Source organism: Lissotriton vulgaris, chromosome 10 (genome assembly GCF_964263255.1).
Source record: "Lissotriton vulgaris chromosome 10, aLisVul1.2, whole genome shotgun sequence".
Lineage (NCBI taxonomy): Eukaryota > Metazoa > Chordata > Amphibia > Caudata > Salamandridae > Lissotriton > Lissotriton vulgaris.
Genome location: NC_141698.1, coordinates 433319825 through 433346026, shown reverse-complemented (window position 1 = coordinate 433346026; position 26202 = coordinate 433319825). Strand labels below are relative to the sequence as shown.

General features: G+C 48.4%; 1 protein-coding gene across 2 annotated transcripts in view; it reads right to left on the bottom strand.

The window, feature by feature from the left end:
• LOC147685366 (ankyrin repeat and fibronectin type-III domain-containing protein 1-like) overlaps window positions 1-26202 on the bottom strand; it is a 3163580-nt gene that overhangs the window by 436162 nt on the left and 2701216 nt on the right. For both annotated transcript variants that reach the window (XM_086941288.1, XM_086941289.1), the window contains one exon: window positions 20820-21014. In XM_086941288.1, coding sequence (XP_086797414.1) covers window positions 20820-21014 — 195 coding nt within the window. The remainder of the gene's footprint in view (window positions 1-20819; window positions 21015-26202) is intronic.

Here is a 26202-nt window from a genome sequence, read left to right as displayed (position 1 = left end):
AGTGGCCACCATGAGTCGTCCCTGGCGGAGGGGGATGATCCTAGGATGATGATTTCCGTCTTGTCTGAGTTCAGTTTTAGACGGCTGTTCTTCATCTACTCGGCTACATCTTTCATCCCTTCGTGAAGGTTGGTTTTAGCGGTGGTTGGGTCCTTGGTGAGGGAGAGGATTAGGTGGGTGTCATCTGCGTAGGAGATGATGTTGAGTTTGTGATGGCGTGCGATGGATGCGAGGGGACTCATGTAAACGTTGAAGAGGGTGGGGCTGAGCGATGATCCTTGTGGTACGCCACATATGACTTCGGTGGCCTCTGATCTGAAAGTAGGGAGGCGGACTCTCTGGGTTCTTCCGGTGAGGAACGAGATGTTCCAATCCAAGGCCTTATCTTGTACCCCGACGTTCCTGAGGCGTTGTACTAGGGTGCGGTGGCAGACCATATCGAACGCTGCGGAGAGGTCCAGGAGGATGAGGGCTACTGTTTCCCCATTGTCGAGCAGTGCCCGGATGTCGTCTGTGGCTGCGATGAGGGCGGTTTTGGTGCTGTGATTGGCTCGGAAACTGGACTGTGAGGGGTCGAGGGAATTGTTGGACTCGAGGAAGGCGGCGAGCTGACTGTTGACGGTCTTTTCTATGACTTTGGCGGGGAATGGGAGGAGCGAAATGGGGCGGTAGTTCTTAAGCTCGGTGGGGTCTGCTGTAGGTTTTTTCAGGAGGGCGCTGAGTTTGGCATGTTTCCAGCTCTCCGGGAAAGTAGCGGTGTTGAAGGAGCAATTGATGATGTCCCGTAGTTGGGGGGCGATGATGGAGTCGGCCTTGTTGAAGATGTGATGAGGGCAAGGGTCAGTTGGCGATCCGGAGTGGATGGAGTTCATCAAGCGGATGGTGTCTTCTGTGCTGATCGGGGATCAGGCGCGGAGGGTGGTGGTGGGGGGCTTTGGTTCAGTGGTGAGGGGAGTGGACTGGTCGGCGAAGCTGTTATGAATGTCTGCGATCTTGCTGTGAAAGAACGAGACTAGAGAGTCGCAGAGGTCTTGCGAGAGAGTGATGCCGTTGTTGTCGGCGTTGGGATTGGTGAGCTCTTTGACAATGCTGAAGAGTTCCTTGCTGTTGTGGGCGTTGTTGTTTAGTCGATCCTTGAATGCTGATTTTTTGGTGGTGCGGATCAGCTGGTGGTGTTTGCGGGTGGCGTCCTTGAGGGCGGTCATGTTGTCTGTCGTTGGGTTTCTTCTCCAGGCTTTCTCGAGGGTGCAGCAGTTCTTTTTAGAGTCCTTGAGGTCGTTGTTGAACCAAGAGGCTTTTTTGCTTCCTGGCTTGTTGGGAGGGTTTTTCAAGGGTGCTAGTTCGCCAGTGCAGTGGGTGATCCATTGTGCGAGATTGATGGCTGCTTGATTTGGGTCCGTTGGTCTGGCGGGAGGGTTTTGGTTCAGAGATGTGGTGAGCTGGTCGGTGGTGATTTTGTTCCAGCTTCTGCGAGGAACTTGTTTCGGGTGGTGGTGGGTCATGTTCTTTCTGAAGTTGAAGTGGACGCAGCTGTGGTCTGTCCAGTGGAGACCTGTGGCGTGATTGAAGGAAATGTGCTTGCTGGAGGAGAAGATTGTGTCAAGTGTGTGTCCGGCATAGTGGGTGGGGGTGTTCACTAGTTGTTTGAGTCCGAGATTGGCGAGGTTGTCCAGCAGGGTGGAGGTGTCGTTGTCGTTGTTATTCTCCAGGTGGAAGTTGAGGTCCCCAAGGAGAATGTAGTCATCGGAGGGGAGGGCGTGTGGGCTGATGAAGTCAGCGATGTCTTCACTGAATTGTGCGCGGGGTCCTGGGGGTCTGTAGATGAGGGTGCCTCTGAGTGTGGTCTTGGGATCTGTATGTATCTGGAAGTGAAGGTGTTCGGCGGCTGTGAGGGTGTCGTCGGGGCTGGTCGTGATGCGAATGGTGTTGTTGTGAACGATGGCAATGCCTCCTCCTGTTTTGTTGGTGCGGTCTCTTCGAATGATTTTGTATCCATCCGGGATGGCTATGGCGATGTCGGGTGCTGATTAGGCGTTCATCCAGGTTTCCGTGAGGAAGGCGTCGTCCGGAGTTGTGGTGTCGAGTAGGTTCCATAGTTCAATGGCGTGTTTGTGGATCGAGCGGGTGTTGAGCAGGATGCATTTCAGGTGGTTGTTGTTTGAGCTCAGTTTGGTGTTATTGGCTGTAGTGTGGGTCCTGATGTAGCAGAACTTGCAGGATTGGCAGGTGAAGGGTCCATGGGTGCGTCCTGGGGCTGCTCGATAGCAGTCGGGGAGTCGGCCAGTGTTGAGTGCAGTGAGGGATGCGGCGTCGTATGATAGGCGGGTGGGTTGGTTTTTGCGGGGGCCAGGGGGCATGGCGATGGGCGCGGTCCAGGCGCGGACGGGCATAGACGGGCTTACCTTTGGTGCGCCTTCGGCGTGTATAGGGCGCGCCCGCTGCGCGCCCGGATAGCGTGTGTCCCGCCGCGCTGCACTCAACCTTACCTCCTACTAAGGTCGATAACATGAGTACAATTGAGTTGGGTGAAATGAATATCTGTTATTCAGCGCCAAGATGCCCTTCTGGGTGAACGTCCGCTTACAAATAAATACGTGTTGTTAAAACTTACAGTCACGTGCGTTAGAGTAGATTCATGTTTCCAGGGGCCACATGTGAAAGGACTAGGGGCTTGTTTCCTATAAAAGAGTGGGGTCCGTGCCCTCAGAATGAGGGCAGACTTATCACTGGGTTACCAACCACTCAGTGGATCAGAACGTAGGCTGCCAGTTAAAAGTGTAAAATGCAGACATCCCTGGCTCAACCTTTCATCCTCTGAGACTGTTAAAATGAGTACCCCTCAGTTGACTAACATTAGACTGTATGCTTAGCCTCCAGTAATAGATTCCGCTTGTGCTCTCTGATGGATTCTAGATTAATAAGTCTCACATTGTAATGTGGCTGCGCCCAGTTAGCGTGTGTCCCGCTGCGCTGCACTCAGCCTTTCCTCCTTCTAAGGTCGTTAACATGAGTACAATTGAGTTGGGTGAAAATGAATATCTGTTATTCAGCGCCAAGATGCCCTTCTCGGTGAACGTGCGCTTACAATGGAAAACAACAGTTTATCATGGTAGGGGAGGAAGAGGCAGCCTGCAGGAAGAGGGCAGGGAGGGAGGCGGCTGTTCGTAAAAGATGGAGACAGAAAGAGGAGACCGTGAGAACAAAAGGCAGGCAGAGAGACAGGCGAATGATGTGGGCGCTGGGACTGGTGATAGATATCAGGGCGACAGGAGGGAGAGGGCACGAGAGAAGGGATGTGGGGTCTCACAAGAGCTTTCTCTGCTGGGAGGAAGAAGAGATAAAGGAAGGGGGAGGAGATAAGACAGAGAAAAGCAGGGGGAGGGCTTCGGATGAAGAGTCCTGATAATCACGAAGCTAGATTGAAGGCAATAGACAGAGAAGAAGGACTAGCCAATTGGTTTAGGTAAATAAAGGGACCACAATGTAATGGAACTGTGTCCAACAAATAGAAAGATAATTGTCTTTGCAGCAAATAAAACAAATACCCGTGGATTTATACTCCCAATGTTTATTCAACTACCTTCGCTGATTCCAAAAATATTTTTATAAAGTTGACAATGGCCCACCGATTGAGGTGTTTCCTAAATTTTGATTAAAAAACGTAAAGCTAATCAGAATAAAAAGACTTTGCTTTTTTTGCAAAAGATATGCCTTTTTTACTGAGCCTCCCGTGCGAAAGCGCGTCGCGTGCACTGCGCAACGATGGACAAGTAAGTGAGTACATTGGGTCTAAGAAAAATGCGGCATCGCTGGTATGGCAGACAGTGCAAACTACACAAGCTTTGGCCTCGTTCGAAAGCAACGGCAGCAGAGGAAATTCTTTCTACAAAAAACATACTTTCACACACAACGTAACGTCTGAGTAAGCTTCGGCCTGTTAGCGAAGAGAAGAACAAGCTCTCGGCATTGCTGTGGTGGGGGCGGGGGAACGGCAGCGGCAACCTTTGAAGTCGGATGCCGAGGCTCAGACACATGGTGGAGTGAGATGTGCACGCAGGGGGCGACGGAGCGGCAGCCTTGGCAGGCCAGCGCATTCCTTTGAAGTCAGACGGGTGGGTGGGGGGGGCGGAACATCATAGGAAGGGTGGGAGGGAACGAACATATGGGGAGTGAGCGATAACGAAAGTAAGAGGGGGAGCAGGAAGTGAGGCCAAGCGTGCACTGGCGAAAGCAGTCCAGATGCCAGCTTATCGCTTGAATGCCTCACATGCACTGGCCATGAGCCACATTCCAGAGGTCTTTGGTAGACTTTTCTTTTCCCCTTACTATATCTCTCGCCAGCAATGCGCTAGCACATTGGCAGGCGAGACCTAAAAACAGGAGTTGGGTGCCCGAGTCCTCAAAGGAGGGTCAACAGTCACCCCGTATGGGGAGTAAACAAAGTGTGTGTGAGGGGGGAATTTGCATGAAGTGCAGGGCCCTTTCCGTGCGCTGAAGGTCACCGCTCACCCAATGCCATGCAGGTCCCGCTACCCCGGAGTTGCCTTTGGATAGTTAAAAGAATGTTGTGACTGTAATGGTGGTAGCTGAGGCCTGTGATAGGACAAATACTAGTAGTCTATGAGGGGCACATTTACCATTTACTCAAGCAGAGCTGTGCAGCAGCCCAAAATTCTGCACTGCATGAAAAGGAGAGAGAAGGAGAGTGCAGAATTTACAGAAACATGGCACTCTCCTCCCCTTTCACTAGCGCCGGAGTGAAATCAGCTGCCGTGCGCAATAGAGACACCTTAGCGCCAAGGTGCAAGGGTGTTTCCGGGAGTCTAGCATAGGTTTTGTACTGTAAGGATATCCTTCCAGTACAAAATTCCATGCATGCACTGCCTTTAACCCTTTTCCCTCTTTTTATGTGTGCTGTAAAGTTCAGCACACGTACAAAGTCGGAAAAGGAAGGGAAAATGAAAATATTTCTCCTTCCTTGCACCTGCTTCAAAAGAGCGCCGGTTTCTGATGCTGAACCCTGTCTATTTTATTTAGTGAGTAGGGTTTCGCGTCAGAAACCTTGGGTGGTTGCATGGAAATGGCCATGCTCCACTCATGGTATGCACCTGTGGCACTAAGTAAACAAAGCAGTGCATATTTCATTATTTTCACGTTATTTCTAGTGTGGAACAAGTTTAGCACTGGAAAGTAAAGTGGAAAAAGAATTTTGTGACGAATTGTATCTCTTTTGTAAAGCAAAGGCGGCGTAAGATCTACCCTGAATGTCAGATTTTGCTGTTGGAATCAACGGTGTAGAGAATGCAAACCAAGCAAACAAGCAATAGCTTTGACCTAACCCAACCAGTGTGTTTTCGCAAAACAGCGACTCGTCATCACCTGGCATGCCTCGTACAAATAGTCCCCTGGAAAATCTGTTTATCGCATTAATTCATGTCACTTTATCGCAACCCCAGCACCCATGGATTCGACCCAACACCACAGTGTACTGCCTAGTTCTCAGGTTTTCTATAGATGTTCATTAGCCATCTTGTTCTTTTGCTACCTGAGAAAGTGACAAATGTGAATATTCTGGAGCAAATTCTAGGATGATTGGAGAGAGGTGTCTGCGGATGCAAATCTTTTTCCTCTATTTCATCTAATTTCCTTCATTTATGATTAGGCTCTGTACCAACGGATAGCATTTCTTCTTGCCAAAGAGGCCTGAGCGGTGTTAAAAAGTAAAGGCTTATGATCACCAGCTGAATACCTCTTGACACAGGGTGCTAAACAAGGTTTCTCCCTACTGCTATTACGGCCTTATTAAAAATGGAACACAAGCTCTAAAGTCAAGGATCCTGATAAATGATTTCAGTGACAGAATTAGTTTTGTTCTCTACTTTAGTGTGATTTTTTTTAAAGCATATTTACTTCCTAAAAAGGGCTGTATGCGCTTTGGACAAAATAACAACTTAAAGTGGTTCTGAGCAGATGTTTTCATCAAACCAAATGGGACAATATTTTATCCAGAATAGGTTTTACCAGGTCAACAAAACGAACCTGCTGAAAACCTTTCTTGATGATGAAATCAGTTCTTAAGTCTTTTTGTATATCATATTTTATTGGATTTTCCATCATAAAACAGTGTGACATTGACTTATGCTTCCGTCTCCAATAAGCTCCTTTAACTCCATGGTCCCATATTTCCAATTGCCATAAGCACTTATCACTGTATCACCGTGGAGATGTCCGGTTTGACAGGTAGACATGTCAAAACTATGTATAAGTTCCTAATAATCCCCCCTTGTTCCCCCTCTCCTACTACACACACCACTTGGGCATTGTCAGGTTTAGTCCAAGAGTTCTTTAGGGTACAGCCCTCACCTCCTTGCGCAAGACATACAACATAGGGGTTTCCATAGATGAGGAAAGAGAGAGAGACCATGGTGAGGAGGAGGCAGCAACAGCAGGTAAGTGCCTATTTTTAATTATAATTACATTAGGGAGGGTGGAGGGACCGGCTGACTCCACTTCGCCACGGAGTCAGAGGTTTGCCTGAACTCCACTTTCTCAACAGAGCGCGGAGTAGGCAAAACTCTGTAAACTTCGCTGGCGGAGCGGAGTTACCTGCCCGGGATTAGCCTTAAACACACCAGCAATTAACGCTCATGAGTGGTTGTTACTGTGGTATCTTTGCATCTTTGAACCTCTCTCACAGGTGCTACCAGCCATATATTCCATTGGATGAGTTGGGAGAGATATGGTGCAGCTGCCAGAACAGGTGACGCCGGAGCGGGAGGCTCACGGTTCGATCGCCGGCGGCAGCTCAGCACCATGTGAATCTGGGCAATAGCTGACTTAATCTCCCCCATGGCACCCAGCGCCTTGAAGCCTTAAGGAGTGATATGTTTGCGCTTTACAAAAATAGGAATGAAAGCACGGTGAAATGTTCCTTGTATTGATCCTTATCCAGACAAATCGTTGTTGGAAGCCAGAGTCCCAGTCCTGCACCACTGTCACCAAATGCGAGACCCAGGTCTCCTAACACAATGTTAGGGCAAGTAAGGACCCTCACAACGTTAGGGTAATTAAGGACCCTTTTTGAGATAGCCCTGCTCACCCCCTTAGTAGCTTGGCATGAGCAGCCAGGCCTATCTCCAAGGCACGAGTGTCCAGTATGTGCAACCACACTCACAGCAACCCACTGGCGACACCAAAAATGGACTCCACATGAGTTTGATAAGAGTATAAACTTTATATAAAAAGATATACAATCAGACCACATGATACAAAAAACAACATATAATAAAGGGTAATATTCATTGCGGCTGGCTGGTAGGTTTCAAATCCCAACCACCGCTTTCAAAATGATATGCAGTTCACAATGCCAGAATCACACACGTTGCAATGGACAAGCAATAGTGCACTGCGTAGTGATACAATCCTGTGCTGCGCAAAGGAGAAATAATACAATGCGTAATGATATACCCCGGTACTTTGCAATGGGAGAAATAGTGAAATGCATACCGCTACAATCATGTACTGTGCAATGAAGTAATAATGCAATGCCTCACACCCCAATCACATACTTTGTAATGAAGAAATAATGCAATGCGCACCGCTACAATCATGTACTTTGCAATTAAGGAACAATGCAATGGGGGCCGCTACAATTCTGTACTTTGCAATAGAGAAATAATGCAATGCGTAGCGCTACAATTGTGTACTTCATTATGCAGAAATAATGTCAGGGGCCATAAGACAATCCGGCAGTTCGTTAGCAGCAATATTGGCAATGTGTATTACGACAGTCAGCCTCTTCAATAACAGTTGCCACCAACACGTATCAATGATGACATAAAGTACAGCTTCTCGCTCTGGCCCCAGTACTGCCACTCCTTTGGTAAGTACTGGCCCCAATCTGAAACGAAGCAAAGGCTCACTTCACCACAAGGACTGAGAGGCCGGGAGAGTGTCCCTCCGAGCCTGCACCCCGCCCAGCTAGTGATCCACATTACCTGGGGCGCGACCCCACTCTCCTCTCCTCCTTCAGGAAACTGGGCATTCAGTGCGGAACTTTCTCAATGGACCTCAGCGGCTTGGCCTGTCAGCTCAGCTCCTCCGGGGCTGCCGGTCGGGGCTATGACAGTTAGGAAGGTCTCAGGCGGCCGCAGGGCACACAGACCCCACGACTCTGAGATTACGATACTCAGGGTGCACTTTCACCACAGCACCCTCCGGGTCTCCTCTGGCACGAAGACACACACACAATGCTGATGGGACTTCACATCGACTCCGAGTGCACGCTCCCCAGGCACTCCTTCCTGCGGTCTCAGTTGGCACCAAGAGACGCACACCGCGCTGCAGAGACTCACTTTCTTCCGGTGCACACAATGATCAGCCGATCACCTCCACAGTCCCAGGTTTCACCAAAGCCCACACGCTGCTTCACTGAGACTTACTCCAACTCTGGTGCCCCGATATCCAGGCGCACTTCAGTAACGCCTTTGGCCATACCCCGACATGCTAACCATGTCTGAGACTCACTTCTCTTCCGGTGCACTTGATGACCAGGTGCTATTCATCAGCACCTCCGGTGCACCCGACACCCTGCACGTCCAAGACTCACTCCACTTCCAATGCACACATTGACCAGATGCTTCTCACCAACACCTCCTGTGCACCACGACACACACCCTGCACGTCTGAGTCTCACTTCACCTCCGATGCACACGCTGATCAGGAGCTCTTTATCAATGCCTGCGATGCACCACGACATGCACCCAGCGCGTCCAAGACTCACTTCACCTTCGATGCAGACGTTGACCAGGCGCTCTTCACCAACGCCTCCTGTGCACCGCGACACGCACCCATTGCGTCTCAGTCTCACTTCACCTTCGATGCACACGTTGACCAGGCGCTCTTCACCAATGCCTCCGTGCACTACGACACGCACCCAGCGTGTCTGAGTCTCACTTCTCTGTGTGTCCAAGATCACAGGGCACACCTTCCGAGGGTCTCAAGCTGCCACAACAGGTGCCCCCTGCATCGCTTGATACTTCTCCTGCACTTTTATGTTCCTGGGTTTCCAAACAGGGAGCCAGCTCACCTCGGGCTCCTGGGGTAACAAGACAAAGCACAGTCTCCTTCAAGCAGGAGGATCCAGCGCCACAAGCACAGTCCCAACAGTCTCTTCCTCGGTTAAAACAGCAAACTGCAGACCAGTCCCAGATCATGAAGCAAGGGTCGGTCCTTCCCAGCAGTCTCTTCAGTTGTTCCTTCCTTAGCAGAGGTTCCTCTTGACCACGAAATGGGTCCAAGCCTTTTCAGTCCCTGACCCCTGCCTAAATCAGTTCTCAGGGTCTCCCTCCCAGTGTCACCTTTCTCCCTCTAATACTGGGGGTCTGGATCCTTAATCACTCAGCAGTAGACAGGTCAATTGGTTTTTTAGCAGCAACCCAGGCCTCTTCACCTCCCGGGGCTTCTCCTCCCTACTCTCCAGATGTAGGTCAGCCTGGTGCCATCTCAACCCCTCCCTGGGTCAAGACCTCCCCTTGCTCCTCTCACCTCTCAGATCCAGACAGTCAATCCACATTCAGCAGAGACACACAGAAATGCTTAAAGCACAAAACTCAGCCACTTTCTAAAAGAGTGGTTTCTGAGCACACAGTAACAAAACTACTTTCATAGAAAAATGTGTTATGACACTGTGAGTTCATACATACTAAACGTCACCTCTCCATTTTAATCTTATGGGAAACTAGGCTAACAAACACAATACCCAGCCTCCTCCATTCTGTCCTATGGGCAGAATGGCCTTTCACCAGTGGAAAACAAAATTGAGTGATTTTCACTGTCAGAAAACAGCACACGCCTCAGTATATGTCCTGCCTTTTACTTACACTGCACCCTGCCCAGGGGTTACCCTAGACCTACCACAGGGGTGCCCACTATGTACGCAAAAGAGAAAGTAAGGCCTGACAAGTGGTTGCACTTGTCAGGACAACATGCTAACTTAGAAAATTGCGCTCAGGCCCTTCACTGCAGGCCTGAGTTCCCTTCTCCACGCACCTTTGCATTACTAGCCCTGTCACACACAGTGCACATCACTAGGGACTTTACTGGTAAGGCATACATACCGATCATGGCCAACCAATCACCATTACACTTTACACAGGGAACACTTGTACTTTGACACTGATCAGCAGTGACAAAGTACCCAAAGCATCTAAAAGCAAAGGAGATAGAGACAAAAAGTCAGGGGTAATCACGGCAAGATATGCTGGGTCTAACAGTTGTATATTTATTTTTAACCGAATAAAGGTTATTTGACTATGAAGTTGTATATCCCTGCCAGCTCTGCCTGGACTGGCTCTTGTAACATCAACAAATAATATTGTTTTATGATTTATATGTCATCTATATCTGCACATTACAGCTACAATTTCAGTATTATGTCACATTTGTTTGGTACTACGACATTTCCTTCCATTACCTAAAACGTAATACTAACAGTTGCCAAGCTGCTTGTTTTATATTTGCAATATTTCAGTAAGGTTGTCTATAAGTATTTTTGTATTTCTGATATTTTTTTTGCAAACAATGATTCTAGTGCCAGTGTGGTGCTAAATGTTACCTTTGGCCCCTCCAGCTTTATGTCAACACAACCTATTTAGTCTTCTCCTTATCACTGATTTTATTAACAATGCTTTTAAAATGGTACATTAACTTGCGGTGTAGAGCTGCTGTCAATTTATCCATGACTCACAGGCTTATAAAACAATGTCATAACATGGTTTTTATTATGATTTATGATATATATGCACCTGCCAATCTGCAAAGGAACAGAATCTAAAGCGGATAGTGAGCATTGACAGGAAGAGTAAATGGGAGTGGGTGTTTAAGTTATACAATAGGAATACCAACGTATATTATTAAAGCACATACCACAAACCACTATCCCTCCACATTTGAATGAGCGGAGGTAATATTTCCCTCATCAGTCATCTATTTTGTATCAACAGAGATTTCATCTCGGTGTCAGTATATTATACTTTGATGTCACAAATGCACTGAAAAAAGCACAATAAATGTCCAGGTATTGTTCACAAAAATCAAAACAAAAAACCGAAAATTCACCAGTTGTGATTAGATAAACTCCACTGCTCCTCCCTGCCTTTGACATTACATATGGCATCACTCAAGGTATGTGAAAGGACATAATTGGTGATATCAATGTTTATATTTGTTTTTGTGTATCTGCTTTTTCTGGTATTGTAATCCAGTTGCAGCAAAAGGACATAGGCTATGCAGACGCCCACCATATACATTTAAAAGGTAAAAGAACCGTGCCAGCAAAGTAGTCCCTTGTGGGCGTGTCTGCGTTGTGCTGTGGGCCTGTGCTGGGGCGTGACAAACGCTGGGGTCGTGTGGTACGTTCTGCCCTTCATGCCATGTCTCATATTGTGTGCTAATCCCACCCTGCTCCCTTTAAATACCCCTGCAACCCCATAATCATAACCCACCCTTGCTCCTTAAAATACCCTAACACCCTTAAACACTAACCCATCTTAACCCCATAAATATACCCTGTACCCCAAAACCCAAACCTATCCCTAAACCCTAAAAATACCCCTGTACCCCAAAACCCAAACCTAGCCCTGAATCCTATAAATACCCCTGTACCACAATACCCAAACCTACCCCTGAACCCTAAAAATACCCCTGTACCCCAAAACCCAAACCTAGCCCTGAACCCTAAAAATACCACTGTACCCGAAAACCCAAACCTACCCCTGAACCCTAAAATACCCCTGTCCCCCAAAACCCAAACCTAGCCCTGAACCCTTAAAATACCCCTGTACCCCAAAACCCAAACCTACCCCTGAACCCTAAAATACCCCTGTACCCCAAAACCCAAACCTAGCGCTGAACCCTAAAAATAACCCTGTACCCCCAAATCCAAACCTACCCCTGAACCCTAAAATACCCCTGTACCCCAAGCCCCAAACCTAGCCCTGAACCCTAAAAATACCCCTGTACCCCAAAACCCAATCCTAGCCCTGAACCCTAAAAATACCCCTGTACCCCAAAACCCATACCTATCCCTAAACCCTAAAACTACCCCTGTACCCCATAACCCAAAACTATATCTGAACCCTTAAAATACCCAAACACTCCAAAACATATACCTCAGTACCCCAAAACATATATCCCTATACCCATACATACCTTATCCAATTATTTTTTTAAAAACATGCTTTTACCATTCATGCATTTACAACGAATTTTGTTGCAAATGTGTGCGTGGTAAAGCATATAAAATGTAATGCCATCCGTTATACTGGCATTGCGGAGTCATGGTACTTTCGTAATGAAAGTATGCGGAGTGATGGTATGCGGAAAGAAAGTTGCGGAATAATGGGTGCTTACCCTCCCCGGTAAGTACATTAAATCAATCAAAGCATTTGTATAGCGCGCTACTCACCCGTAGGGTCTCAAGGCGCTGGGGGAGGGTGGTCCGCTACCGCTCGAACAGCCAGGTCTTGAGTTGTTTCCTGAAGGAGAGGTGGTCTTGGGTCAGGCGGAGGTGGATAGGGAGGGAGTTCCACGTCTTGACAGCCAGGTAGGAGAAGGATCTCCCTCCCGTTGTGACTCTTCGGATGCGGGGGACGGCGGCGAGGGCATGGCTGGTCGATCGTAGCTGGCGGGTTGGAGTGTAGAAGGTCAGGCGGTCGTTGAGGTATCTTGGGCCTTGGTTGTGGAGAGCTTTGTGTGCGTGGGTGAGGAGTCGGAACGTGATTCTCTTGCTGACGGGGAGCCAGTGCAGGTCTCTCAGGTGTTCGGAGATGTGGCCGTGTCGGGGGATGTCCAGGATGAGGCGTGCCGAGGCGTTCTGGATGCGTTGGAGTCTCTTCTGAAGTTTGGCTGTGGTTCCAGCGTAGAGGGAGTTACCGTAGTCCAGATGGCTGGTGGCGAGGCCCTGGGTGACCGTCTTCCTGGTTTCGGTGGGGATCCACCAGAAGATCTTAAGTAGCATGCGGAGGATGTTGAAGCATGACAAGGAGACGGCATTGACTTGTCTGGTCATGGAGAGGGAAGAGTCCAGGATGAAGCCCAGGTTGCGTGCGTGGTCTGTCGGTTTGGGTGCGCTGCCCAGGGTCGGGGGCCACCAGGAGTCATCCCAGGCGGAGGGCGAAGATCCCAGGATGAGGACTTCCGTCTTATCTGAGTTCAGTTTCAGGCGGCTGTTCATCATCCACTCGGCTACGTCTTTCATCCCTTCGTGTAGGTTGGTCCTGGCGGTGGCGGGTCGTTGGTGAGGGAGAGGATCAGCTGGGTGTCGTTGGCATAGGAGATAATGTTGAGGTTGTGTTGGCGTGCGATGGCCGCAAGGGGGCTCATGTAGATTTTGAACAGCGTGGGGCTGAGTGAAGAACCTTGGGGTACACCGCAGATGACTTCGGTGGCCTCGGGTCTGAACGGGGGGAGGCGGACTCTCTGGGTTCTTCTGGCGAGGAAGGAGATGATCCACTCCAGTGCCTTCTCTTGGATCCCGATGTTGCTGAGGCGTTGTACTAGGGTGCGGTGGCAGACCGTGTCGAACGCCGCGGAGAGGTCCAGGAGGATGAGGGCCGCTGTTTCTACGTTGTCGAGCAGGGCTCTGATGTCGTCGGTGGCTGCGATGAGGGCGGTCTCGGTGCTGTGGTTGGCCCGGAAGCCAGACTGTGAGTGGTCGAGGGATCCATTCGTCTCGAGGAAGGCGGCAAGCTGTCTGTTGACGGTCTTCTCAATGACTTTGGCAAGGAAAAGGAAGAAGCGAGATGGGTCGGTAGTTTTTGAGTTCGGTAGGGCGCTGGGTTCGGCGTGCTTCCAACTCTCTGGGAAGGTGGCGGTGTCGAAGGAAGCGTTGATGATGTCCCGCAGGTGTGGTGCGATGACGGAGTCTGCCTTGTTGAAGACGTGGTGAGGGCAGGGGTCGGTTGGAGATCTGGAGTGGATGGAGTTCATTGTGCGGGTGGTTTCTTCGGTGTTGACCGGGGTCCAGGCGCGTATGGTGGTGGTGGGGGGCATTGGTGCGGTCGTAGGGTGCGTCGGCTGTGTGCTGAAACTGTTGTGTATGTCTGCGATCTTGTTGTGGAAGAACGAGGCGATCGAGTTGCAGAGTTCTTGCGATGGGGTGATGTCATTGTCTCCAGCGCTAGGGTTCGAGAGCTCTTTGACGATGGTGAAGAGTTCCTTGCTGTTGTGGGCGTTATTGTCAAGACGTTCCTTGAATGCGGTTTTCTTGGTGGTGTGGATCAGCTGGTGGTGTTTTCGCGTGGCGAGCTTGAGGGTGGTCATGTTGTCTGTAGTTGGGTCTCTGCGCCAGGCTTTCTCGAGGGCTCAGCAGTTCTTCTTGGAGCTCTTGAGTTTGTCGGTAAACCATGATGCTTTTTTGGTGCCGGGTCTGGTGGGGGGGTCTTCAGTGGTTTGAGGTCGTCCGCGCTGTTGCTGATCCACTTCGTGAGGTTGTTGGCGGCTTGGTTGGGGTTCGTTGAGCTGGCGGGAGGGTTCTGGCTCAGGGATGTGGCGAGCTGGTTGGCTGTGATCTTGTTCCAACATCTGCGGGGGATCTGTTGTGGGCGGTGGTGGATCGTGGTCCTTCTGAAGCTGAAGTGGACGCAGCTGTGGTCCGTCCAGTGGAGTCCGGTGGCGTGGCTGAAGGTGATGTCCTTGCTGGAGGAGAAGATGGGGTCGAGCGTGTGGCGGCATAGTGGGTGGGGGTGGTCACCAGTTGCTTGAGTCTGAGGTTGGCGAGGTTGTCCAGCAGGGTGGTGGTGTTGCAGTCGTTGTTGTTCTCCAGGTGGAAGTTGAGGTCCCCGAGGAGGATGTAGTCAGCGGAGGGGAGGGCGTGCGGGCTGATGAAATCGGTGATGTCTTCGCTGAATTGTGTGCGTGGTCCTGGGGGTCTGTAGATGAGGGTGCCTCTGAGGGTGGTCTTGGGGTCGGTGTGGATCTGGAAGTGCAGGTGTTCGGCGGCTGTTAGGGTGTCGTCGGAGCTGGTCGTCATGCGGATGGTGTTCTTGTGAACGATGGCGATGCCTCCTCCTGTCTGGTTGACATTGACATTGGTGGCCCGCATCTCCAACAACATACTCATATTTTTTCACCACCCATTTCAAAAATGCACAGGTCTCTCTCATTGATGGCCAGCACCGACATACACTTTTAGACACACCTCCCGCCACAAGTTCTAGAATTGGGAACTTTAGAGCTGGGGAGCTACGTTCAGGCCTGGACTGGCCGTTGCAGGCACCGGGCAATCCCCCGGTGCACCGCTAGGGTGGGGGCCGGTTTTGGGCCCAGGGGGCCGTTTTTGTTACAGGGTCGTTTTTGCAGCATAGCTGCAAAAGCAGCCCTGTATCAAAATCGGCCGAAAACCAGCCCGACAAAGAGCTCGGTCGCACCCCCAGGTGGCCGGCCCGAGCACTTTGCCGGGCCGGTTTTGGTTCTCAGTCCGGCCCTGGCTACGTTCGAATCTCGGCATCAACTCAACATCCTGTGATTCCGGGCAAATCGCTTTGTCTCCCCGTGCCTACCACAAATGAATGTGTTCTTCTGTAATGTAAATTGTGCTCATGCCATGTTGCCGAGTTTGCGCTATATAATATTGCAAGGAAAAATAAAGTAGGGAAACTCGAGTTCACACACTACTGAACGCGCACTCTTAAGTGCATCAGCAGTGCACTGTGAATCGGAGCATTTCACAGGCCTGTCACAGATAAGAAATGCTATCAAAACGAAATCTTACAAAACAATATACTACTGGCCGGCAGCAATTCATACCCGGACAACATCGGGACGGGCTGCTAGTTGTATTTATATAGTGCTTACTACCCAGACAAGACATCAATGCGTTTTTCGGAGAATATAGTACGCTACTCCGTAGCCCAAAAAGGATTAGTGGTGGAGTAGTACAGGGAAATATGAGCTCATTTGAGTGGCGGGCATGCAAGTCTGTTAATTGAATAGGATAATGGAGGGATGGAAGAGTCTAGAAAGTATTATTTGGGAGATCATAGCAGTAAGATGAGGTTTGGGATGAGTAAAAGGAGAGCTGGAGGATGGAAGAGTCTCTGGAAATGAATTAGGGAGATCTTAGCAATAAAATGAGGTTTGGGATGAGTCAAAGGAGGGATACAGGAGGGAAGAATTAGAAAGGGTTGTTTGGGAGATCATAGTAGTATACACATTTAAGTGTTCTATGTCCCAAAAATCCTACTTAGAGCCAATCCTCACAGTGCATTGCCTCTAGCCAGGCCCTACACCTAACCCACCATGCGTGATCAACACCCAGAGCACACGTGTAAAGGTAGGTTGACCGAAGTCCATGAACAGTGGGGAATGGGCAAACACAGTTGCAGTGCATGAAAAACTCTTTTTCTCTATGTGTGTTCCTGGGATGAATTTGGTGCCAGATTTATGAATACTGAGACACCCAGAAGGCCAGCAAGACTTAGGTAAGGTCCCGGATAGGCAAATACATCAAAAGGATTTGTTAATCGCTTGATAAAAATAATTTGTTACTTATTCATTTTAATGTTGTATGGATTCCTTGGTGGTCACCCTGTCTGCTTATGCGCTCTAACATTTTTCAAACATGGTGCTCTCTTCATCGTGTTGAGTATTGGCCCAGATATCTTTAAAATGTAACCTTTTTATGCCAGACCAGAACACTTTTACACACTAATAAAAAAAAAACAATTAACGGATTTATACCAAACCAAGTAAAGGTACTCTTTGAGTAAAGTTCTCCTTACATGTGGAGTTTGGTGTATTTCTGTTTGCTGTTTTTTCTGTATTGAGAGGCAAAGAATCTTACGGCAAATACAACTCGAAATGTCACTTTTGCCCTCCCAAACCCATTCTAAGCCCCTACATTTCTGAATATGGTACAGTGTTGGGAGAAAATGTATCTTGCTAATAGAAAGTGTGTGTAAGTGGAAAATGAGCATACACCAAAGTAGGACGGAATTATAAAACCTATTTCTTACTTATAGAGCAGAACAGCATTTGCTCTTCTGTGTTTCCCAAAAATCTCACCCAAATCATCCTAGGAAAAAGCAAGCAGATGCCTACAGAGCAACACACAAAAAGGAGTTGGCTTCTACATTAATTGTGTTTGGAAAACAATGACTTCTTGAATTAGTCACTTGAAGAATTTCTCTCCACTACTGATGGCAAAAGCAAAATATGGCATTGACTTATTGACCTAAGTAAAAAAGCCAGCCTGTACAGGCGATCTTAACTTGTATGTAGGTAGTAAGAGCTTGCATTTCCGTCAAGATTGTGACCACTATCCAGCTCTGCACATTTCTTTTCTGGACTTCTGACCATCTACAGCATCTGGATGGGATGGCTAAACTAAAGCAAAACAATATTTCTTTGACACATCCGTTTCCATTTGCCTCTGTATGGGAGGCATTGCCTTGCCCATTACCAGGCCCTCTTACCTCTGCATGGAGACCTGGACACTGACATTGCGGCTAATATAGATCAAATGTATTTGTTTGGTAATGTCAGGATCCAAAAGCAGTTCAACAAACGAAAGGTTGAATCAATGGCGGACAGTGCAGCAAGCCGCTAGAACTTTGAGCTTGTGGCAGCCCTGAAATATATCTCGGCGAGGGGAGGCGGAACTCATTCTAAATTCCGCGGACGAGCCCTTCAGTTAGATGGTGCCGGCACTTGGGCGCTTCAAGTGATTTGGCGGAACACAAGACACAAAAGACCATTAGCTGAAAAACTCGGGTGGGAAATCACCCTTTGAATTAAAAATCAGAGGAAGTCCCCGGTGATGGCTTTTCTTGAAGTTGTGGTTGTTGGTCCTGATGACAACCCCTACAGTGTCCGGAATTTGAAACGTGTAGACCTTTGTTAATGCCACTTCCAATCAAATTGTACCTATGTTGTGATTAAGACTCATGATACATTGTGAAAAAACAGTTTTGACAAAATTGTTTAGTCGTTCGTGCAATTTCTATGCACTTCTAATAGAAACTGAAGTACAACTCTGTTTGGGCAGTGGCCAGGCCTTTTTTCATAATAATCATACTGGCCTGCAAAGACTTTGTGGTGTGTGTTGAGTGTGGTGAATGTGTAAATGTGTTTGTGCCTGTACGGATGAATAATTAGGAGTGAGTGTGAATGAAAAGAGGTTTGTGTATTTATTTTATGTCATTTGTTTGTATATATCCCCTATATGTTTCTTAAATGAAAACACATTTTCGAATATGGAAAATAAAAGCTAATAAAAAGCTTACAGATGCTTGGTTTGATATCCTTGCACCTATCATCCAGTGGTATTGGACTTGTGTATCAGTATTGGCAGCTTGGTTGGTGTGCAGGATCCAAAAGCAAGCATCAGATTTTAGGACACAATGCTGAGCAGCAGATGAGACCCTGATGCTAGAATGGAAAAACACACCTTCTCAAGTGTTCTTGAGGCCTTGGATTATGCTAGCTCAGGCTGACATGTTGAGAAATGTTGATCGTAGAAGATGAGTATTGATTGATCTCATACTTCGGCAGTATTTCATAACAGGATCCTTTCATGGAGACGGGTGGTGCGTGAACGAGTACAGGTGATATGTGACACTCCTGGGCATTCATCACCAGTCCCATCACAACTGTTTGTACCTGCACATTTGTTATTTGGTTTCCTTAACTGTGTTACAGCTACTGTGATACAACTATTGTACTCCTGAATTACTGTACGACTGGTCTATTTACTACAGTGTTTTGCGGATTCCTCCAGCTCTGCCAGCCTCAGCCCTTACTCCGTGTTCTGGTATGTGTACCCACTATGCCTGCACTAAACAAGTAGCAGTGGATTTATGATAATTCAGCCAGGACCTCAAATCCTGCCCCCAACAGCGGTCAAGTCACACAGGCTCGGAACTGTATCTCAGCCCCTTCCAAAGGTCTGTGCAGGCCCACCACATGCGGAAGTCACAGGTTTCCATGCCCTCAGTGCTATCCCCACAACTCCTATAAAGGAGGACTCTTTAGATGAGGGGAACACATGTCAGCGCCAGGCATGCTTTCACAAGGCGGAAGAGAGGGGACACCTAAAATGGGACAGTTACCACAATGAATGATACCGCTCCATTGCAACCCAATCTTATGAGTCCAGTTCAATCAATATTAGCCTGGAGCATGAGGCAGAGAAGGCGGCTTTATGTAGAGCAGAAAATGCTCATTGATTTAGGTCCAGGAAGAAAAACTCCACCAAAGGCCATAGCCACAATGCCCTACTGAAGTAGGATTGAATGAGCCCCAGACCAGACTGAATATATTGCTATAGTAGCGAAGGAGTACCCAATGATGATGTTGCACAGCAGTTGCTTGGGAGACACTAATGGCAAGTTAATAAAGATAATATGAGGTGAAAAATCTCACACTGTGAGAATCCTAATGGTGGGCACAATAAGCTGATGCCAATCAGGCAGTTCCGTACAATGCATGGAGGAGCAGACACAGACAGCTTTACCAGCCACCAGAAATCAGTGGGGAAAGGAATTCCCACCGAGCTGTTTCCATTTATGATTTTTTTTTGAAGAAGTCAGGTGAGTGAGGAAGGAATGGGGAGAAGACATCCCGACTGATTAGTTTCCAAATCCATTCACACCGAGTTAAATGGAAAGGACAGATGGATACAAACATAGGCCACCCTAGCAGACACATTTGTGATTCCTTTGTGAGATCTAAAGAAGTATATGAGGATGTGTGAGAGGCTCATGGGGCCAAGTATGGGTTGAATAAAAGCCTAAATAAGCTCCCTTATATAAGGTGTCGATCCAAAATAAGGTCCTCCGATCTACACTTTTTAACTCAATTTCTGTAGACCTCTGAGCCCTTCCCGGCGTATAGGCCAAATTACTCCATCGTTTGAGAAGTCTGACCCCATCGAGAACTGTGTAGATTGATCTAGGACTCGTTCAATTAAATATATGAGACCGAAGATGAACAAAAGCTTCTTACTTTCCCATTCCTCATATCTCTGTCCTCCTCCCACCTTGCGTTCTTTAACCATTTTTAAGCTGAAAATGTTCACAGTATTTTTTTATTTACAATAAAACGTTATAATTTTTGCCACATAACAACCACAAATCAACCAAATGGAAATAAACATTTAATTGAAAAGGAAGTTGGAAGCCACATTTTAAACATGTTTTTTTGTTGCATTGAACCAACGTGGAAGGTAGCTGGGAACTAAGATATAAATATACAAATAGAAACTGTGCTCAAAGCTCTAACAAGTGAGAAGTAATGCATAGATGTTTTAGAGGGTAGATTCTTACAGAAATTTGACCCCAACGCTCCTATGTTAAAAATGTGACCAGCTTTTTTCATAATGGAAATTTGAACCAAAGTCTCACATTACAGACATCTGATTCAGACTACTCTATCGCAGTCATCCTATCTAAGCCTTCCCTTTACTAATATGAAATCTAACCTCTTCATGTTGAGGCCAAACAAAATGTTGGCCAGGAAATACAAGATACAAACTCTTCCAATAAAGGCATCAGAGTGACAAGAAACCTTCCATTTGAAATGCCAGATTCACAGTCTCCCATTACAGGTGTTAAATCTAAATGTAGGTGTCACCTGTTATCTCTGGTCCAGCTGTAATCCTTAGTTGTGTGTTCTGGTTGCACACACCCTGTTGTAAAGCAAAGGGCTTCCTGACAATCAGTCATAAAACCCAACAAGGAAAAATAACATTAGAACCTTACATTTAAAATACCCCCTCCTTGACTACTGGTTTTAAATCCCCCTTGCAAAGTTCTACTTACGGGCATGTTCAAACCCCGCCTTCATGCGCTTGTAAAGCCGGTATCGCCACTCCCAGGCTTTGAGCTGCTTCTCTTTCTCTGTGCAGTCGGCAGTCGGGACCTCATTCACCACTTGAGCTGTTAGATCATTGACCCTTTGCTCAGCTTCACGTACCAGAGTAGACAAGTGCAGTGAGCGGCTCTCCATGCTCATAACTGTGGGGTTGAGAGTAAAAAAATTAAAGATTACTGGCTATACTAGCATCAGTACTAACTCTGCGTGAGTGTGACTGTGCGCATGCATCCACGGTAAAGGTTCCATGGGAAATAGGGAACCATCTGCCATTACAGGTTCTATATGACTCTACATCCATCTTCATCATTTGGAATTGACCAGATAAAAATGCATGTTAAATTAAAACTGCTCCATGGATTCTAAACAACTGTAGATAAACCCAGGGCAAAGTATGACATAGGGGCTGAATAGGATGGCGGGGAGACCACCACCTACAGGCTGTCGGAAGCAGTCTCCCCGCCATCCTAAGCAGCCTTTCCGCCCACCAGATATTGATGGCGGGCAGTGTGCAGGCGGGCAGAAAGCATGACCGCCACTCATCCAATGAGCTCCTTGAGCCCGCCGGTCCTGCGGAGGACCTCCCAATCCATACAATGGTTGCAGTGCCTACCTGGCATCACCATAGGGATTAGGATGATCCCTCCACACCAGCCTTTCCATGGCGCTTCACCTGGACCCTTTTCTTTGGGTGTGGTGCCTGTCACATAGTACAAGGATGTGTTACACATCCCTTTTTAGGGCTCGGGCCGACGTCACACTGCGTAGCAGTGTGGGCGGAACCCAAGAGTCCTATAGTTAGCGTCTCCGAAAAGCTACCTAAAAAATTCCTGGCTGCTCGTGATTTTTAGGGCTTCTTTTTGCCAGCTGCATGGCAATTGGGCCTCCCATGCGTGTTTTTTTAGAAGAGAGCACGCAATAGGCCATACGCGGTAGAGTAGCTCCGCCTATTGCATATTGTGTGCGGTCACGCGCACGAGAAGGGCATATTTCTTCAATTACCAGTTGTCAGGGGCCGCGGTAATTGCAGACAGATGCTGGTCGCACGTTTTTTTTTGTAATCCATTTCACGGAGCTCGCCCTGTCAGCGCCTCTTCTCTGTGTGTACGCTTTCTGTGTCTCTCTCTTGCATTGGCCTCTAGCCTTCTGTTCCTTTGAGGTCACTCTGGCTCCCTTCCGCTTCTACCTCACTGTTTCTCTCGGCGCGTGTCTGTGCATCTCTCCACCCCTCGTTTCCCGTTCACCTCCTCTTCTCACTCGCTGGCTCCCATACTTTTCTCCGACTCTCCCTCTGTATTTGTAGCTCTCTTGTCTTCGCTCACTCTTCCAGTGAGCTTAGTTCGCTCCGTGTGTCTCGCCATAAATGACCTCACGATCTGTGGCTCTCTCTGGGTACCGCGCGTCGTGCTCCACAACTTTCCCCTTTCTCAATCTCTCCCCGTGTTCTCTCCGCGTTTCCCCGACCCTCTCAAAGCCCATGATCCACAACTTTCCCCTTTCTCAATCCCTCCCCGTGTTCTCTCCGCGTTTCCCCGACCCTCTCAAAGCCCATGATCTTTCTCGCCTTCTTCTCAGTCTTTGATCTCATTCACCCCGTCACACCCCCTCTCTCTCTACATAGCCCTACCCTTCTCTCTCCCTGCTCCCTGGGTATTTCTCCATGGTGTCACCTTTTCTCCTCTTTCTTCCTCTCTCGGTTCCCCTTCTCTTCTCTCACTTATCTTCGCTGCACAGTCTTTTTCTGTCTCCCACACTTCTCCATGCCCTTCCCTCACGCCTGGCTCCTTTCACTTTCCATTACTCCCCCTATTTGTAGATTATTTTCTCTCTATCCCTCTCTGCCCTCTCTCCTCTTTCATCACTCTCTTTTTTTAAGACATGCCACTATTTCTTCTCGGTATCTAACGATCACTGCACTCTCTCTCTACATCTCTCTGCCCCCTTTCTCTCTCACACACACCATCTCTAACCCGTGTCCTGTGTTCTTTCCCCTCCACCTCCCCTAACGCCCTCTGTCCCTATTTCCCTGTCTTAACCTCACTGTCTCTCCCACTTGCTTCTCTGTTGACCACTTCTTCTATCTCACTCTCTTACTAACTCTCCCTCGTTCTTCTGTCGGTGTCTTTCCTCTCTGTCCATCTTCTCTTTCGCGCACCCCCTGTCGAGCTGTTACTTAAGTGACAGTCTTCTGCCCTCCCTGTCGCTCCTGTCTCAACCCCACGCATGTGACTCACTCTTTCTACAATGGCAGTCTCTTCTCTCCCTGTCACTTGTAGTCAGCCTCTATATCCAGTCAATTCCTCCATCTGTCTCTTTCGCTTTCTCCGCTCCTATCTCTGTTGTTGTTCCTCACACCGTCTCTTCCCCTTCCTTCTATGAGCCTCTCTCCCTACCCTTCACTCTGTCTGACTCTTTTTCGCGCCCTCTGCCTTCTATGATTTCTTCTCTCCTGTGTCTTCCTTGCTGTCTCTCGCGCCACCGTCAGTCTCGTGTCCCTTTGCCCCTGTCGCTGTCCCTTTCGCTTTCCTCCTGTCAGCCTGCTGCCCTGGGCCATCGCCCCCTCGCTCCGACTGCCTCTTCTAATTATGAAAAGAACACAAACCACGGAGGGGCTTAAACGGAGCCGTGACTGGCAAGCACAGCTTGGAGGGCACCGGCCCTGGGCGCTGGTGTCCGCACCCCGTTACAGCGCCACGAAGGCCCTCAGTTCAGCGCTTTCAATCTAGCGCTCAAAAACGGTTTTCGTTGTTGATTGGCCTATTTATAGATTAAGTAATCGTCGTAAATTTCGATCTATTCACCACCCCCTCCATTTAACCACCGGTAACCAGCGACGTCTTTCAATGGAGCTATCGTTCAAATCTTTTACCAAAACATGTCAGTCTTGCAACGGGTCAACCTACTGGGTGTTGTATGTCAGTTAATCTATCCGGTTAGCAAAATCAAAAAGATGTTGTTTGTGTTCATCCACACAAAGTTTCACCAAACTCATCCACCCACCAACCCCAACAATCAATCCATCCATCCACCCACCCATCCACCAGCCCCAACAATCAATCTATCCATCCATCCACCAGCTCCAACAATCAATCCATCCATCCATCCACCAGCTCCCATAATCAATCTATCCATCCATCCATCCACCCATCCACCAGCCCCAAAAATCAATCCATCCATCCACCCACCCATCCACCAGCCCCAACAATCAATCCATCCATCCATTCACCAGCTCCAACAATCAATCCATCCATCCATCCGTCCACCCATCCACCAGCCCCAACAATCAATCCATCCATCCACCAGCCCCAACAATCAATCCATCCATCCATCCATCCACCAGCTCCAACAATCAATCCATCCATCCACCCACCCATCCACCAGCCCCAGCAATCAATTCATCCATCCACCCATCCACCAGCCCCAACAATCAATCCATCCATCCATCCACCAGGTCCAACAGTCAATCCATCCATCCATCCATCCACCCATCCACCAGCACCAACAATCAATCCATCCATTCATCCATCCATCCACTAGCAAAACGTCTGGTGTTGGCAGGCAAGCGTTTCTTTTTTCACATTTTTGGGGGAATAAATATATGCAATAGACATAGCAATAGACATTAAAAGTGCAAAGGTAATAAGTAAAGCCATTGTTGTCTAAAGGTTATGCAAGTACGTTTTCACGAGTGCAGAGTGCAGAGTAAGTGCAGAGTGAGAGTGAGTGCTGCAGAGTGTGAGTGAGTGCTGCAGAGTGTGAGTGAGTGCAGAGTGAGTGCAGAGTGAGCGCAGAGTGAGTGCAGAGTGAGTGTAGAGTGAAGAGTGAGTGCAGAATGAGTGCAAAGTGAGAGTGAGTGCAGAGTGAGTGCAGAGTGAGAGTTAGTGCAGAGTGAGAGTGAGTGCAGAGTGAGCACAGGTGCAGAGTGAGTGTGAGTGCAGAGTGAGTGTGAGTGCAGAGTTAGTGTGAGTGCAGAGTTAGTGTAGAGTGAGTGCAGCTGCCGAGTGAGTGCAGAGTGAGTGCAGCTGCCGAGTGAGTGCAGAGTGAGTGCAAGTGCAGAGTGACTGCAGAGTGAGTGTGACTGCAGGGTGACTGCAGAGTGAGTGTGACTGTAGAGTGACTGCAGAGTGAGTGTGAGTGGAGAGTGACTGCAGAGTGAGTGTGACTGCAGAGTGACTGCAGAGTGAGTGTGACTGCAGAGTGACTGCAGAGTGATAGTGACTGCGGAGTGACAGTGACTGCAGTGTGTGAGTGTGCAGGGTGAACCGTGTGTGAGTGTGCAGGGTGAACAGTGTGTGAGTGTGCAGGGTGAACAGTGTGTGAGTGTGCAGGGTGAACAGTGTGAGTGTGCAAGGTGAGCAGTGTGTGAGTGTGTAGGGCCAATGTGTGAGTGTGCAGGATAAGAACACTTGAACTAAGTCCACCACACACACATACATAAGACCACACACATAAGACCACACACACACCACACACACACCACACACACACCACACACACACACACCACACACACATACACACACCAGTCTCTCACCACCACATACTCACCACCACTCACCACCACACACTCACCACCACACACTCACCACCACACACTCAGTGCAAACTTACACACACTCACCACCACACACTCACCACCACACACACAACCACCACACACAAAACCACCACACACACAACCACACACCACCAGCCGTCAGTGCACGCTTTCACCAGGCACAAACACCACCAGGCATCAGTGCACGCTTTCACCGCACCAAGCACACACAACACCAGCCGTCAGTGCATGCTTTTACCAGGCGCACTCACCACCAGCTGTCAGTGCACGCTTTTACCAGCCGCACTCACCAACAGCCATCAGTGCATGCTTTCACCAGGCACACACACCACCAGCCATCTGTACACGCTTTAACCAAGCACACACACCACCAGCCGTCAGGGCACGCTTCCACCCGGCACACACACCTCCAGTCAGCAGTGCACGCTTCCACCAAGCACACACACCACCAGCCATCAGTGAACAATTTCAACAGGCACACACACCAACAGCCATCAGTGCACACATCAATTGTTAACGCATCCACAATAAACTATTGTACCAATCGCAGTATGGTGCACTTTACTTTTAAACATATTCATCTAAAGCGCAGCATGCCACCATTGATACTATTCCAATACAACCCACATATTTCTACTACACACCTTATGCATACACTCCATAAGACATGGATAAAACACATTGCCATTTACAATGCCATTACCCCTAAATCAAATAAATCCGAGACATATTGCATTTCTAATGCTTGTTTCCATTGCTGCAGGTGCTGCAGAT